The sequence below is a fragment of the Sesamum indicum genome, linkage group LG11 (genome assembly GCF_000512975.1).
Source record: "Sesamum indicum cultivar Zhongzhi No. 13 linkage group LG11, S_indicum_v1.0, whole genome shotgun sequence".
Taxonomy (NCBI): Eukaryota; Viridiplantae; Streptophyta; class Magnoliopsida; order Lamiales; family Pedaliaceae; genus Sesamum; species Sesamum indicum.
In genome coordinates, this window is record NC_026155.1 from 14540489 (window position 1) to 14557013 (window position 16525).

Consider the following 16525-nt stretch of genomic DNA (forward strand, 5'->3'; position numbering starts at 1 on the left):
TTTAAGCTGTGGGTCATGGTCATGTTAGCAGTTAGTAAGCTCTTGAAAGTAGGGGGGGGAAGGAGCAGAAAGTAAGCTCTCACTAATAAAATATAGTTTAAAGCTGGAGTGGTAAGCAAGTCAACTTTAATAGAACTTTTAGGAACCTCCCTATATGTTTCAACACCAGAAGGCTGACCCTGGCGTTATTGGTGATGTGACTAGCAAATAAGAGGCTTGCATCTCAAGTTCAATTAGAAGCAACTCATGACCAGAAAGGACGTTTAAAGGAAATATATACTAGCAAACTTGCCTCGGCCTCGCAGGCACAGGTAAGAAATATTAGTAAACGTATTAAGTAGGCCTAATGCTCTGAATCATCCAGCTTTTGCCACCATATTGCTCTCCATTATTTACACAAATTGTTATCTGAAGGAAATACTACCAAGCACATGAACCTAGTGGTCATGCCCAGAATCATCGATCTTTTACCACCGCTTTCTTGTAAACATACCATTTTGCAATCAAGAGATAGACAAAGAAGTTCATCGAACTAAGGATAGCCAGGAGCCAATAGAAGTAATCAAGATGGCCCCTGTTCAGATTCTCTTTGGGGATCCAGCCGAGGTGCCCATGTTTTGTTGTCAGTTTAGTCACAACTATTACCAGTGCTGAGCTCAGGTAATGACCCACGGCATGAGTTGTGAGAGCAAGGGCAGAACACAAGCTTCTCATGGCATCAGGTGCTTGGTCGTAGAAGAACTCCAACTGTCCAATGTTTGTGAAAACTTCCGCACATCCAACCAGGAAGTACTGTGGAACTTGCCAAAATATGGACATGGGAATGGTGGGCTGATTATAGTAGTTATTCCTCCTCACATAGTCGAGCCGAGCAACCTCCAGCACACCGGCAACAATCATGGCAATAGTTGAGATTACGAGCCCAATTCCCATTCTTTGGAGCTGTGTGAATCCCCTCTCATTGTGAGTGTATTTTCTTGCAAGGGGGATAATTACTTGGTCATAAACAGGTGCCCAGAATATGACACTGAGGGTGTTAAAGAGGGACAAGGATGCTGATGGGATCTTGAAGTTGGGTCCCATTTGTTGGTCCATTGTGTTGCCTTGCAGAACAAACATTGTACCCATTTGACTGCTCACTGTGGAGAAAACTATTCCAGAAGCCCAGATGGGAAGTAGTCCGATTATGGATTTTAATTCTTCAACCTGAGTCACTGTGCAGAGACTCCATGGATTCACCACCCCTTCCAGAGAATTGTCCGAGTCTGTTTCTACTGCAGCTTTGTCAAGGCACCTAAAACTCAGTACATCAGCAATATGTAACACCATGCTTAAGAAATTAGATTATGAAACAGAAAATAAGATGAAACAACAAATAGAAGAACACACAGATTTGACGTGGTTCTGGTAATGTTCATGCATTCCCTGCCGTAGTCCCACATCAACCTTTTGTACTGAAGTACCTGAACTTGTCTGTATGCTCGAGCTTGCGGCTACCTTCAATGCTAGATTCCGCATCGGCAGTCTCATAAAGAAGAGATTTGTCAGTCGGAACTTTGACGTTGTATTTTCTGATGGATGCGACCAACACCTGAAAAATTCGTGTCAGGGGGCTCCCTCCCGGTATCTGGAGCCGATACAGATGGCTCCCTGAGAAGAAAAATGCAACAGCAATGGCCATGGAAACTGCTGGAGTCCCGAACCCCCAATTCCAACCCACATTCATTTGTATCCACACCAAAACCGACGAAGCAATCATAGCACCAATGTTTATGGACAGATAAAACCAGTTGAAGAAGGAGCTCTTCTTTCTCTTCTCTCTTTTGTCATTATCATCAAACTGATCTGCGCCAAACGAAGATACACATGGTTTGATTCCGCCCGTTCCAAGAGCAATCAAGTATATCGCTACAAAGAAGGTAGCCATCTGCAATGAAGTCGGGTGACAGCCATTCTTATTGCATTCAGGCTTTAGTCCAGAGACTGAAACAGATAATGTCAAGAGTGCCATTCCCTGAAACAGGAAGAAGAAATCTCCACAGATTAATTAGAACCACTAGTCCTGAAAATCACGATACACGCTTGTAAAAGAGAAGTATTTACAATAACATAGATGGTAGCGAAAGTGGCAATTGTCCAAAATCTTCCAAGGTAAGAATCAGCAATGAAAGCTCCAATGAGAGGCGTGATGTAGCAGGTCCCTGACCAATTCGTGACATTGTTCGATGCAGTCACATTCCCTTGGCCGAGTCGTGTTTTGAGGTAGTTCACCAAATTGGTGCTCATCCCATAGTATGCCAATCTCTCACAGCACTCAGTCACTGTAGAAAAAGAAATAAGATGTATCATTGATACTAAAGAGAGCAAATTTCCAGCAGATGTGGACTTGAAAGATGGAAACCTCACCAAGAATGAAGCGGCAAGCCTTCCAACTTCCAGTTTTCGCCTTATTAGCAGGTTTTTTGTGGATATTCACAGTTCCATCTTTGGTGTAGATATCATCTTCTCCTATTGCAGCCATTTTTTCTTAAACTTTTCTCTGTTTGGGGGCACCTGCTCCGCCATAAAGAACATACCATGCGTAATAAGTAGACTATTGGGATCGCCACTGCTAAAAGGAGAACGACTAATGAAACCAAGAAATTAAGCAAATGCATACATATGATAATAAACATGAGAAAAGCCCACAAAGAATAGAAGGAAAAATCAATTAGTTATATCATGTTAAGGATTTACACCGCAGAAAAAGGTGAAAACAAACCTGTCTTGCAAGAAAACAGAGTCTTTGACGAAATTGTATACGAGGAAAACCAGGACGGAGTTGTCGGCCCTGTTTAACCTCGTATACGGCGCACCAAATGCCAATGCAAAGAGATGAAGCAGTGAGAAGGTGATCTCACAGCACACATATATGTATGGAAGAAAAAAATGTCAACGTACCTAGACACGTTTTTGCAGTGCAGGTTGGGCGCTTAATTCGTGGATACAGGATTCTAGTTATTTTTGGAATAGGCGGAATGTGTGCTTGGAGATTTTTGTTTTAAAATGCACATTAGTCTTTAATGAATTTTGACTTTTTTCTTATGAAAATGATCAACGTACTTGGACACATTTTGCAGCAATAGGAGAAAATTAATAGGCATATATGTAAACGTTATTACACTTGAATATCGTTCTTGTTTTTCTTTTTTAGGTTTAAAATTCAATCTTTAAACATATTACCATTGGAGAAAAAGCATAATATGGTATGTTGATGAATGCAGTGAGAAAAAGCATGTGGAACTTATAGTTGCTCAAACTCAATTTCGGTGAAATCTTATTGCTTTGAGCATGGAAGACTTGATCTAGGTATTAGCATTTTTTCTTATGTGCGTACTTAGAGCTCATTGACATTTTTTTGACTAACACAATTTCAACTTAGATGATAAGAACCAACGTAACGATAAATTGGGAAGCAAGTAACATCCTTCTCTTTTATTTCCAGAAGCAGTTCGAACATCCATTGAGAAATAGTAGAAAAATCTACTTAATAATGGTACAGTTAAATATCATGGAGTTGCATCAGTAGATGTGCCTAATGCTTTCTTATAAGTATACCATTTCGCCACTACTAAATAAACCCCCAAATTCATCAGACTCAGCACAGCCAGAAGCCAGAAAAAATAGTGAAGTTTACCATAGTTGAGATTATCGGGAATCCAGCCAGGGCCGCCGTCCCTGGTGCTAATATCTGTCACAATATTCACTAGCAAAGTGCTCAAATAGTTCCCTAATGCTGCTGTCGTGAGCGATAACGCTGAGCACAAGCTCCTCATGGCATCTGGAGCCTGCTCGTAGAAAAACTCCAGCTGCCCAATGAATGTGAAAACCTCAGCACATCCTATGATGAAATATTGTGGTACTTGCCAGAATATGGACAAGGGCATGTGCTTGAGCTCATAGTAATTGTGTTCTTTCACAATATTCAGCCTAATCATTTCAAGTGTCCCGGCCACCAGCATGGCAAAAATTGAAATTACAAGTCCAATTGCTATTCTTTGAAGCTGAGTGAATCCATTCTTGTTGCCTGTGAATTTCCGGGCAAAAGGCACGATGATCTGGTCATAGACTGGAACCCAGAAGATGACGCTTATTGTGTCGAATAGAGACAGTGAAGCCGATGGGATCTCAAAGGATCTTATCAAGTGAAGATCCATGGTGTTGCCTTGAAGAACAAATAACGTGCCCATTTGACTGTATACCGCGCTGAAAATGATCCCGGTTGCCCATATTGGCAGCAGTCGTATGATGGATTTGAGTTCTTCCACCTGAGTCACAGTGCAGAGTCGCCAGGGATTGACTGAGCCATTTCTTGCGTCTGATTCTGTCTCAACCGCAGCCTTGTCAAAGAAACTGAAACAAAAATGGATAAAGGGTTCCCTTAGTTACTAGCAAGATTAATTGTGATAACAAACTTACGTCATGTTAATTGTGATCATAAATCACCTCAACTTTTTAGTTAGCTCAAGTTTCCTACTCCCCTTGACAGCATATTCTTCTTCTGCAGTCTCATAAAGAGCAGATTTATCTTTCGGCACATCTACTCCAATTTTCCTGACAGATGCAACAACAACCTGGCAAATGCGAGTCAATGGACTCCCTCCAGGCCTCTGGTTCCTGTAAAGTCGAGTGCCCGAGAAGAAGCTGACAACAGCAATAGCCATTGCCACGGCAGGGATGCCGAAACCCCAGCCCCATCCGACGTTCGTTTGTATCCATACAAGAACCGTGGACGCAACAAGAGCCCCTATGTTGATAGAGAAATAGAACCAGTTGAAGAAAGAACTCTTGTTCTTCTTCTCAACCTCATCAGAGTCATCAAATTGATCTGCTCCAAAGGAGGAAACACAGGGCTTGATTCCCCCGGTGCCTAGTGCTATCAAGTATAGACCAGCGTAGAAAACTCCTATTTGCAGCCCTGTTGGATGGCACCCCCCATTATTCGGGTCGCAAAATGGTTTTAGGCCGTGGACAGATGCCGATAACGTCAAGATTGTCATGCCCTGAACAAAGTTTAAAGCTCAGAATTTCCCCGGATGACTCAGTTAATCATTTTTCCCAAAGCTAATATTTATTCATAATCTCAGTAGAATTTCTGCATAAAAATGACTTACAAAGACATAGATGGTTGAGAAAGTTGCAATCGTCCAATATCTTCCCAAGTATGCATCAGCTAGAAATGCCCCAAGCAATGGTGTAACATAACACGTCCCGGACCAGTTTGTCACATTGTTAACTGCTACAACGTTGCTCTCATTCATCTGAAATTTTAGATAGTTTACCAGATTCGTATTGATCCCATAATATGCCAGTCTTTCACAACATTCGTTTCCTGTTCCAGAAGGTGAAACAATGTTAGAACAAACTTGCTATTCCTCAGTTACGTACAGAAGAAAATTAAAGAAAGAAACAGTTATAATATGAAGAAGAACAAGACATGCCAAGAATGTAAGGACAAGCTTTCCATGTTCCTGTCTCCTGTTTGATAGCAGGATTGTTGCGATAATCAGTGGTTCCATCTTTTGTATATTTATCGTCTTCAGTCACCATCATTGATCCACCGTTGTACAAATCACCCATTTTCCTTCCTTCTCCTTTTTTTCTCTACTAATTGTGAGAGTGCAGAAAGTTGACCAAGAATGAAATATTGTCAACAATGCATTGAACTCGCATTTTTTCTTCCATTTCTTGAGTGGATTTCTTCTCTTATATAAATTTGTTTTCCACTATTACTTGATTCCCCATTCAATTGCTTGCATGCACGCACACACTCACAGGCCTGGGGGCACACTATCCAAGCTTATAATTTTCGGTGGCAGTTCATTTCCGCTGGCTATTAATCTTATATCACTTCAAATATTGTTAAACGACCCTTATATTTAAAAGTTTAAGTTCTTTTGAATGACAAATATTTCATATTTTAACATGTTTTCTTCACGTGCAAAATTTTAGGCGAAGGTTTTCTTTTATAAATAGATAGTTGATTCGGGTTGTATATATAATCTCCTGTAAGGTGATGATCTGAGAGAGTATTTATAGGGCTAAATGTGTCCACCTTTTGGTATACGTGGTGTTATCTCAAATCATAGTTGTCTGATGATCTATGGTCTAGATCTCGAGTCATTAGAGAGAGTCAGATCGAGCAACCTGACCTGAAATACAAAGACGCGGATTCTAAAACTAGTGTTGTTGAAAGATTATTTATATTTTTTTTCAAGTGGGTATGATACACCTCTATCTACAGTAATAAAATCTAAATATAAACAAAATATCAATTTAAAACAGCTGATCGGTCTGAATTTTTGGAATTCTCATTGAATATTAAGGAATTGGTATTGAGATTAAGGAACCATAAATTCAAGATTGAAGAGCGACATTGAATGCCGATGACAGAACAGAAGCAATCGGGCACACTTTCTTAGAGCGCTTGAAGCTTTTTCCAACTTTGGAAGTTGAACATATGGATGCCCTCATAAATGAATAAATTAAAGTAAATAAAAGTCCAATATGTTTTTCAACGGTAAGAAATGGTTATTGAATGGGTTGAAAATAAATTAAATTATTTTTAAAATGAATGATGTAAAAAAAGAGATGGATGTATTTTTGAAACATTTGGTTAGACGTAAGTCAAAAGTGTAGTGTTTTTATTGAATAATTTGATGATGGAACTTCAAACAACTATATTTTTAAATCTTTTGAGTTACACGACAATCTACCCTCAGTTTTGATCGTCTTTGTCGTGAAATTTCATCATTTCTATCGAACGATTCTTTAGATTTTTTCATTTTCTGGCCAACTTCAACTATTTTTCTATTTTTTATACTTGTCTTTTGGGCTTGATTTTTTTTGAATCATCTAGCATGGTAAAGTACTTTTGGATTGAGTCTCGTGGGCTTTCGAGACAGTCCAATTTGTAGTCAATTTCAGACATATTTTACGGAAATATTGCACTTGTAATCATGTGTTATAGAGAGTGTTGTACTTTTATTCCCACGATTTACGGACTTAACACTTTTGACTCTTGAACCCATAGACTAAAATATTTCAGCATTTGGGACAAAAAATGCTACAATTTTTTAATGCTGTTTTTTTTTTTAATTTTATTTTATGGATCGAATGTGCTATAATTTTTATTCTATGGGTAAAAAAATACTATAATTTTTTATTTTATGAAATTAAATATACTAAGTATGTAAATCATGGAAAAAAAAATACAACACCCTTATCATATTGGACCCAGAGTGCAGTTTTTTTCCCTATTTTAATTAGGCTAAGAGTAGGAATCTTTTCTCATTATTATTTATTTTTAGTCGCTTCCGCTCCGTCATTTAGCAAACTAAATTTGAACAATTTGTTTTGTTTGGTTGGTTATAAGCTTTTGAGCTTGAAGTGCTAAAATAGTAAAATATACTTAGAATTATCAAATTTTTTAAACTCGATTCATTTGATACAAATAAAATTTATTTGAATTATATATATCAATAATCAAATCAAATTCATACGTAATTTTTCAAACTTGATTCGAATGATTTTCAACCCCATTCCCAAAGAGACAAGCTATTTGAAGTTCATAAGTCCATATTATTACAACTCATCACTAATCGCCAATAAACCTTAAAATTGATGCAAATCTTGCAAACTAAACCAAATTCTTTGCCGGATGTTCTTCCTAAAAGGTGAAAAATACAAATGAATTCATCTACTTTCTTAAATTGCACGATAACACATAATTATAAGGAAATTAGATCAAATAAAATTACAGACGCACACAGGCACACAATAGTTATGATTTGATGGTGAGTAGTGGGAATGCTGTGTCTAATTAAAGTGGTTGACTAAGATGAAATTTCTTAGGTGGGTTGTTTGTTGCCCAAAGGTTGGCTAAATAGTCATATATCTTAGCTTTCAAACTATTACATAATGTTGGGTTACTTGCAGTTGACAAGTACGTGAAAGCCCCCTTACAACTACGGATAACTCCTGTCCCTGTTAACTCATTTTGATTATTACTCTTAGCCCATCTTTATTTTAAGTTATTAGTTTGAATATTCTACTTAATTATTTTTAATTTTTTATTTTTTTATTTTGAATTGGTCCGAATTTAGTAGTTAAAGCCCGCTACTATAACTCATTATGGCTGGATTACACTTTTAAAGTTTTCTATACCACTTAAATCTCATCACGCCAAGTAAAGGAGGATTTGTTGTATTATATATAGTGTTCAATACAATTATTAATTAGACAAATCATATTCATTTATAGTCCTTAAGATCACACACACACACATGTATATATATATTGTATTTTTTGTCCAATATTGTTGCAAGCTTGACTTATTAATTATCCCTAAAATTTAATTTAATATTGTTCTTTAAAATTAAATTTAGTGTAGTTCTCCCTACAAAGCCTAGTCGGAATATTTGTCTGTTTAGCTACATGATGGAATTTCCAACAAGAAACGCCAATATTTGATCAGAATGAGAGAAGTGACATAATATTTAATATTTAGGTGTGCTATAAGAATGAATTTTAAATTCGTAAAGTAAGTTAAAACAATATTCAGAATTCAATGATTATAAATGTGACTTGCTCGATTATTATTATTTTATAACGGTAATTTATATAATTATATCACTATCCAACAAGTACATTGAATTAATCAATTAACTCAAATTACAATAACCACGCATTAATTAAAATAATAGAGAATTAAAGGATCTCTATGATAAACAAGTACGTAGAGAGGATGGGTTAGACAATTACTTAAGGAGAGTAATTTAAAAGAAGAATGATGAGAAAATTCAAGGAATTAGGTTCCCTCTAACTATAATGTTCCACAGCACTTTATGTAACAAGTAAGGAAGAGAATTAATTAAAAACCTAAGGTTTGGGTGATCAGAAGGCTTATGTTTCACGGATTAATTGTTTCACCTAACGAAAGAAAAACGACGTAATGGCAGCAATCTGGAACTATTGTCAGCTATATATAATGTTGGGTTGGGCAGTCATGCCTGAATGCAACTAGCCATCTACACACATCAAGAACAAAGCTGAGTTTAGACATATCAAGAACAAAACTGAGTTTTCTTACATATAGACGACACGACAGACACACAGCCATAAAAGGAAGAAATGGAGCTCTGGGTTCGGGTTTTCATCCTCGTAGCATGTTTGCTTCCGGCTGTTGTCCAATGCAAAGTTCGCCATTACCAGTTTAATGTGAGTTTATAATTATATGCATATGCAGTATCAACTTATAATTGTTTCTTTGAATCTTAATTTCTAATTGCATTCTACATCTTTGATTCATCAGTTTTTAATTTTACACTACTTCTATATAAGTTGGATTCTGGAACTAATTGGTATATAATTATATGCGCTGATCATATATAGAGCCGAATATTTGTCCTATTTATATTATAATATGAATTTACATGATTTCATTATTAATTTCTTATGGTATTAATGGATGTAATGATGATATATAATTTCAATTTTGTTAAAAATAATTAAAATTACATAAATTTGTTGGCCTGAATTAGCAACAAGCAAATCCGGGTAAGAAGTCGAAATAATTAACAGACAGAAGGTGTAACCATCTTCTTTCCACTAAATTAAGAATAACAGTTTCAATATACCACTCATGCACTCTTGACTAAATTCTCCACTAATTAATAATTCTAACGTTCATTCCTAATATTTTGAACTATAATTTGAAACTACTATGATACGTACGTAGGTGGTGATGAAAAACACAACTCGCCTGTGTTCAACAAAATCCATCGTCACCGTTAATGGGAAATTCCCAGGTCCCACCATCTATGCGAGGGAAGATGATACCGTACTCATCAGGGTCATCAATCGTGTGAAATATAACGTCTCCATCCACTGGTGAGATGTTAAAATTCTTACCTCAACTTTTATCCAATATTTACCTTAAAAGATAGAACAATGTGTAGAATATAAGGCTACAGCGCATGCAGCCATGTCAACTTGCTCCATCGGGTTTCTTTTTTAACTAGAATTTGCTACATAATTATTACAAGTTAGTTTTAGCAAGAACTCATATTAACTTTTAGTTCCAATGATGATCATAGGCATGGAGTGAGGCAACTCCGAACAGGGTGGGCAGACGGACCAGCATATATTACGCAATGCCCCATTCAACCAGGGCATAGCTATGTGTACAACTTTACCATCACAGGCCAACGGGGCACGCTCCTCTGGCACGCACATATTCTATGGCTGAGGGCCACCCTACATGGCGCCCTCGTCATCTTACCTAAGCTAGGTGTCCCATATCCCTTCCCGAAACCCGACCACGAAGCTGTTGTCGTCTTAGGTGAACTAATAAGACAAATGAATTCATGCTAAGTGATGACTATGTGTTAGCAATCCAATACCGACGGGCTTACTTTCATTTCATTATTTGCAGGTGAATGGTGGAAATCCGACACTGAAGCTGTCATCAACGAGGCTCTGAAATCGGGCCTGGCGCCAAATGTATCTGATGCTCACACTATCAATGGCCATCCAGGGCCCGTCTCAAACTGTCCCTCCACGGGTAAAATTCAACTCAACTCAACAAATTAAGGCCTCTATAATTATCTCATTCCTGTCAAGATTTACTGCATGTTATAGATGTCCTCCAACGTAACAGGCACTCAAATATGTATATGACACTTGACGAATGCATAGCAGGTGGTGGCTTCACATTAAATGTGTCGCCGGGGAAAACCTACATGCTTCGCCTGATCAATGCTGCACTCAATGAAGAACTCTTCTTCAAGATCGCCGGCCACAAATTGACTGTAGTAGAAGTGGACGCCACATACGTTAAGCCCTTCAAAACAGATACAGTCCTGATCGCCCCCGGCCAGACCACCAACGTGATTGTGGTGGCCGATCAGGGTGCCGGCAAGTACATGCTGGCAGCATCCCCATTCCTGGACACGCCAATTGTGGCGGTCGACAACATGACAGCCACCGCCACATTGCACTACTCAGGCACACTTGCAAGTTCTCCGACGACATTCACAAGCACACCTGCCAGAAACGCAACCCCGGTTGCCAACAATTTCGTAAACTCCCTCAGGAGTTTGAATTCCAAGAAATATCCTGCAAAAGTCCCACAAAAAGTTGACCATTCTCTTTTCTTCACTGTTGGGCTTGGGATCAATCCCTGCCCATCTTGTAAAGCAGGAAACGGAAGCCGTGCAGTGGCAAGTATAAACAATGTCACCTTTGTGATGCCTACAATTGCTCTTCTGCAAGCACATGTTCTCAAGATCAAGGGAGTTTTCACCACTGATTTTCCAGCAAACCCGCCTTTCGCTTTCAATTACACGGGCACCCCGCCGGCTAATTTAGCGACCACGACAGGGACAAAGGTTTACAAGTTGCCGTACAATTCCACGGTTCAGGTGGTTTTACAAGATACTGGAATCATTGCTCCTGAAAACCATCCTGTTCATCTGCATGGATTCAATTTCTTTGCAGTTGGCAGGGGATTGGGCAATTTCAATCCAAAAACAGACCCTAAGAACTTCAATCTTATTGATCCTGTGGAGAGGAACACAATTGGAGTGCCATCAGGTGGATGGGTAGCCATCAGATTCCTAGCAGATAATCCAGGTAAACAAAGGACAAACCAAGACCATTGGATTCCAGGATTTGCTTTATATTACTTTTTGTTTTTTTTTACCTAAATTGCTTTCGACTTTGCAGGAGTTTGGTTTATGCATTGCCATTTGGAAGTGCACACGACATGGGGTCTCAAAATGGCATTCTTGGTGGAAAATGGAAATGGCCCCAATGAGTCTATTTTACCACCACCGAAAGATCTGCCCAAATGTTGAATGTGAAATACAGATTCCCCCTTTTCTTTTTCCCTGATCAAAACTTGTTATTTGTTTTTTTTTTTTTTTTTCTTTTTGGGGAGTGTGGAGAGTATTTTCAAGCCAAGAAAGGATTCAAACACAAAGATATCAAACAAGACATATGAAGCCAAAAGGAGAGAGAGAAAAAAGAATAGAAACTAGTACGAGTGCTCACTGCACACAGCACTGTTTGTTTCTTGAGTAAAGAAAATTTTGCTCAAGCTGACCAAGTAAATAATTATACATTGCTTGTGAGTTTATATAAATATGTTCTGCAAGATTTCACAATGATAAACTGTCTTTGTTCAGTTACGTGTATTTTAATGTTGAATCTTGAAACACTAGGAGAAAAAAGGTCAAAATTGCATCTATACGTACTTTGATCACAGTTAGATACATGTAATCTTGCAAAATTCAGACACGAAATTATCGCAAGAAACTAAAAACGTAGAAATTCACACTTTTGCTGGAAAGACTTAATTATGAGAGAGCCTGTAATCATGATGGACCTTTGGGCTTGTGTTAAAATGAGCCCAGAAAGACAATTCCAGGCTTTTCTGGAAATCCCAATGAGAATCCAGTGTAGAGTTTTGAGGAATGGATCAGTTTCGAGCAGGATGCCACGGAATGGAACAGGACAATAAACAATTGCCTTTAATGATGTAATAATAGAGGTCCTGATGCTGACCCCTCATCCCCTTGTTTGCCAAATGACCCTTATGCCCTTCAACTACACGATAAATTTAGTCTGAATCTTTTTCAACAACGTTTGCTTTCTTTTTCAATATTTCATTATGGCGATGGTTGCAAGAAAGATAAACATGAAAATATTTCTATTATTTTAGCACTCACAAAAGAAAAAAGAAATATGAACCCTCGTAGTGTTAAAGGGACCAATTTGGCAATGTTCACTACTTTTTGGAGGTTGGGAAGGAGCCAATCCTTAATGGGCCCATCCCAAAGGGGCCTCCTGTGTAAAAACATCCCACGATGCAATATTTTTTAATTTCTCTTTTTAATTTATGGTTGGATTTTTATGAATAAGTTTAAGGTGATTTAAATATAATTTAATTTATTTTATTAATGTGAATTTCTTAATCAAATTAAGATATCTAGTAATTTTTTAATACTAATATAAATTATGTAATCATTAATATTTTTTTATAAGAAAAAAGCGAGATGAAATTCCAATTCGATATTATGGAAGCATATGGGGTTGTTCCGCTATTGCTACGCAATAATTAATAGTTGATAATCGGGAAGTGGTGGAATGATAGAGAGCCTCTTTCATTCGTTTTAACTTCAAAAATCTCATTATTAAATTGGGGACATAATTAACTGGATTTGCGTGAACCAATTTTAGTTCAACCACATGAAATTATTACTAAAATCAATGATGAACATCTAGACTTTATAACTTTAATTAACTAATTATATATATATAATCTTGTATTTGAATTAATTAGCTCCAAACTATATCATTAAATTTCATGATCAGTAATTCCATATATACATAACAATGAATTAGTTTTAGTGAACAAACTTAAAAAAGAAAACCCTAAAACTTTCTCCTATTTTGAAAATGAAAACGCTTTACAAGTAGACAAAGAGAACTCAGACCACATACTTTTTGTGTAGCAGCACATTATTGATTTGCAAGACGACGTGGGACTTGGTCCTAACTCCTGTCATTTGGTAGATTAATTAATTAAATGTATTTAATTTAATATTGAAGAAACTGTAGAGGACAGAGGGCAGGAGCTATCTACCTCACCAACTCAACCACAACCCACTTTGGAGATGTGGTAACCCAAGAATCTTTCCATTTCAGGAAACTCTTACTTTACTTGTTTTATATATACATACACGCTACTTACTGCTTACTTTCATTTCCAATGAATACCTCTCCATATGTTCTCCATCACTAATTACTCATGCCCAAACCCTTTTTCTATTCTACTCTTTTATGATTGGATTGGTGCTCAATTGTGCGAGAGACAGGTATTAGGGTATATAAACCACTCAAACTTCTCGTGTGCAATTAATATGGGACGTTTACCTACATTATAAATCTTTCTATATATATACCCCACTGACCTGTCATTTAATTTAGAAAAATTTCATAGACTGAAGCATGTGATTTTGTGTCTTAACATATGGTTTAGGTGAAAAATTCAAGACATGGATTAATATTTATTACTCCCCATGAATTTTAATATGGACCAGAAGAGAATTGGTCTCACATGTTGTCCAATTTATTTTAACTTGTTGTCAAAAGATATAATGTATAGGGAATATACAGGGAATATAAAATAATATTCAAATCTGCTTTTCAATGGAAGGACCAACCTAGCTCTATATAAATGGTCCCCCAATTTTACAGCTGCAAAAAAAAAATATTTTTTTCAAATGAGCCAACCGCTGTATAATTATTTTTTAATACTTACATCCAATAATTGAAAGCAAAGCACAATAATGTGCATCTACATACACAAAAAGAGAATGATAAATAATAATAATTCAAAGGTAGCTAGCTGAGACCATGTCACAACAAAGATACACTAATTTTACCCCACAATTTATTTTTATTAATCTGCTCACTTCTCTTTCGTACGATGAGTACAACAACTTTCGTTAATTATGTTAAAAAAATATTAAATTTATATTTTTTCAACCCTATATATAATCTGAAAAACCTCATTTTAGAATTAAACTTTAACTACTTATATTCGTGTGTTGTTATTCCTCAATGTCCCGACTATTCACATAATGTGAGAAACAGATGATTAATCATCTTCCATCGGAGGCAATCAAAGAATTTTTTTGGGAATTCTACAAGATCGATTCGTTTTTTTCCTTTGACAAATGGTCATCAAAACTTCATCTGGATTCGAATTTTACTGATAGGTCCACTCGAGATAAGAAATTATTGAAAAGCAACAAGGTCGTCTTTCTTTTGTCCATTTCAGACGAGCGAAAAATAAAAACCAATTAACATATTTAAGATAATTATGTACTTACAAAATAATGTCTCAATTCGTAAGTTTTGCCTGAAAATGAATTATAGACCTAAAAATCGAGATGATTAATATCATTTGCTTTTGGTGGAGTTGGGGGAGGGGGGGGTGGGATAAACAAAGGTTGTTTAATTCTGAGATGTTAACCTTATTATTAGTGTTATAGTCGTTGAATTATGTAATAATAAAGAGGGCCCTCCTCACTCACCTCTTCAATGATGAGATGACTGTGTTTGTTATTCTTCTTGTGAACACAATGTCATTATAATGGACTTTTTCTTAAGCAAATATAAATAAGGGCAGACTAATATGGTCTTGAAACGTGTCCTCATCCCAATACCCCGTACAAGTCAAACTGCATCTTCTTTATTGTACCTTGTGCTTTACACTATTTCCTTTGCATTAACAAATTAATTCCTAATACTTAGGTTTAACACACACTCCCCCCCAATTCAATATAGGGTGCTTTTCAACTGCATGCATTATTTGGATGTGAGATGACTTTTTACATGGATTAATACCTTGGTACGATGATGTTTGACATAATTATATCATTATACATCTTATTCTATTATATGAATTTAAAAATTGAAAAAGACGATGAATAATGTAAAATTTTTGATAAAAAAAAGTTAATTAATTAGATGAAGTGCATTTGATGAGACTGGAAACAATTAAAAGTGATTAATGAAGGGTGAGGTGTGATCAGTATTGTCTGCAAAATTAGGGTATAAATGTTGAGAGACATATGGTGAATGGAAGCTTGCAAATGCAGCAGCTGAAAATGTGGACATAATAATCACATAACTATTGGCGGAGCTGAGAGCTAAGCTACCTCATCTCTTGACGGACTGCAATTACATATGTGCCCATGAAGCAACATGAATGAATGACTGGTGGTCCTTTTCTGCATTTGATCAGCCAGTTCTCTCTCTCTCTCTCTCTCTCTCTCTCTCTCTCTCTCTCTCTCTCTCCCTTTGATCAGCCAGTTCTCTCTCTCTCTCTCTCTCTCTCTCTCTCTCTCTCTCTCTCTCTCTCTCCCTCCTAAATAAAAAGTTTCAGTCAGCTGCTGCCCCCACATGCACCTTCCCACCAATCATTCGCAAACACCTTTGATCTGTCTAAGTCCCGACTCCCGACCCTCTTCTTCTTATTACAATAACAATACAATAACGCTGTGTGTTTTCAGCCCTGAAAATCCCTTCCATCTAACAACCAAAGTACAATAACTGGAAGACATAGATTTACTTGTCTAAATCTCTGTAACTTTAAGACTTTCTTTTAGTACACAAAATGAAATAACACATGTGAGATCTTTCATAGTGCTAGTTGTTGAGACGTTTGAGAAAAAAAAAAAAAAGGTTTCTACTTAGTGGAATTTACTTGTTTCTCCTCCACAGTCCACCCTGTTTCTTTCTTTCAACGATACTGATTACTGCAGTATCATCAACCAATATATATGACAGCCTTTGTTTTGTTTTATTGGCATAGGTCCTCTGAATCTGAATTTTTTCTTACTAGTTTGTCCTCTCTGTTCATCCAGCTACCAGTTAAAGAATTCCAATATCTATCATTCCCAAGCAAGATCTA

At 36.9% G+C, this 16525-nt stretch overlaps 2 protein-coding genes across 2 annotated transcripts; one reads left to right on the forward strand and one right to left on the reverse strand.

Moving 5' to 3' along the window:
* On the reverse strand, positions 52–5800 carry LOC105174539. Its single transcript, XM_011096674.2, is given in 8 exon segments — positions 52–1294; positions 1464–2014; positions 2104–2321; positions 2407–2539; positions 3621–4392; positions 4486–5042; positions 5154–5371; positions 5481–5800. Coding segments are annotated over 8 exon segments (3426 nt in total). The 5' UTR covers positions 5620–5800; the 3' UTR covers positions 52–456.
* On the forward strand, positions 9058–12213 carry LOC105174540 (laccase-4). The gene is made up of 6 exons (XM_011096675.2): positions 9058–9258; positions 9779–9930; positions 10137–10381; positions 10475–10603; positions 10741–11673; positions 11767–12213. Exons 1-6 carry the CDS (start codon positions 9172–9174, stop codon positions 11895–11897), a joined length of 1677 nt encoding a protein of 558 aa, XP_011094977.1. The 5' UTR covers positions 9058–9171; the 3' UTR covers positions 11898–12213.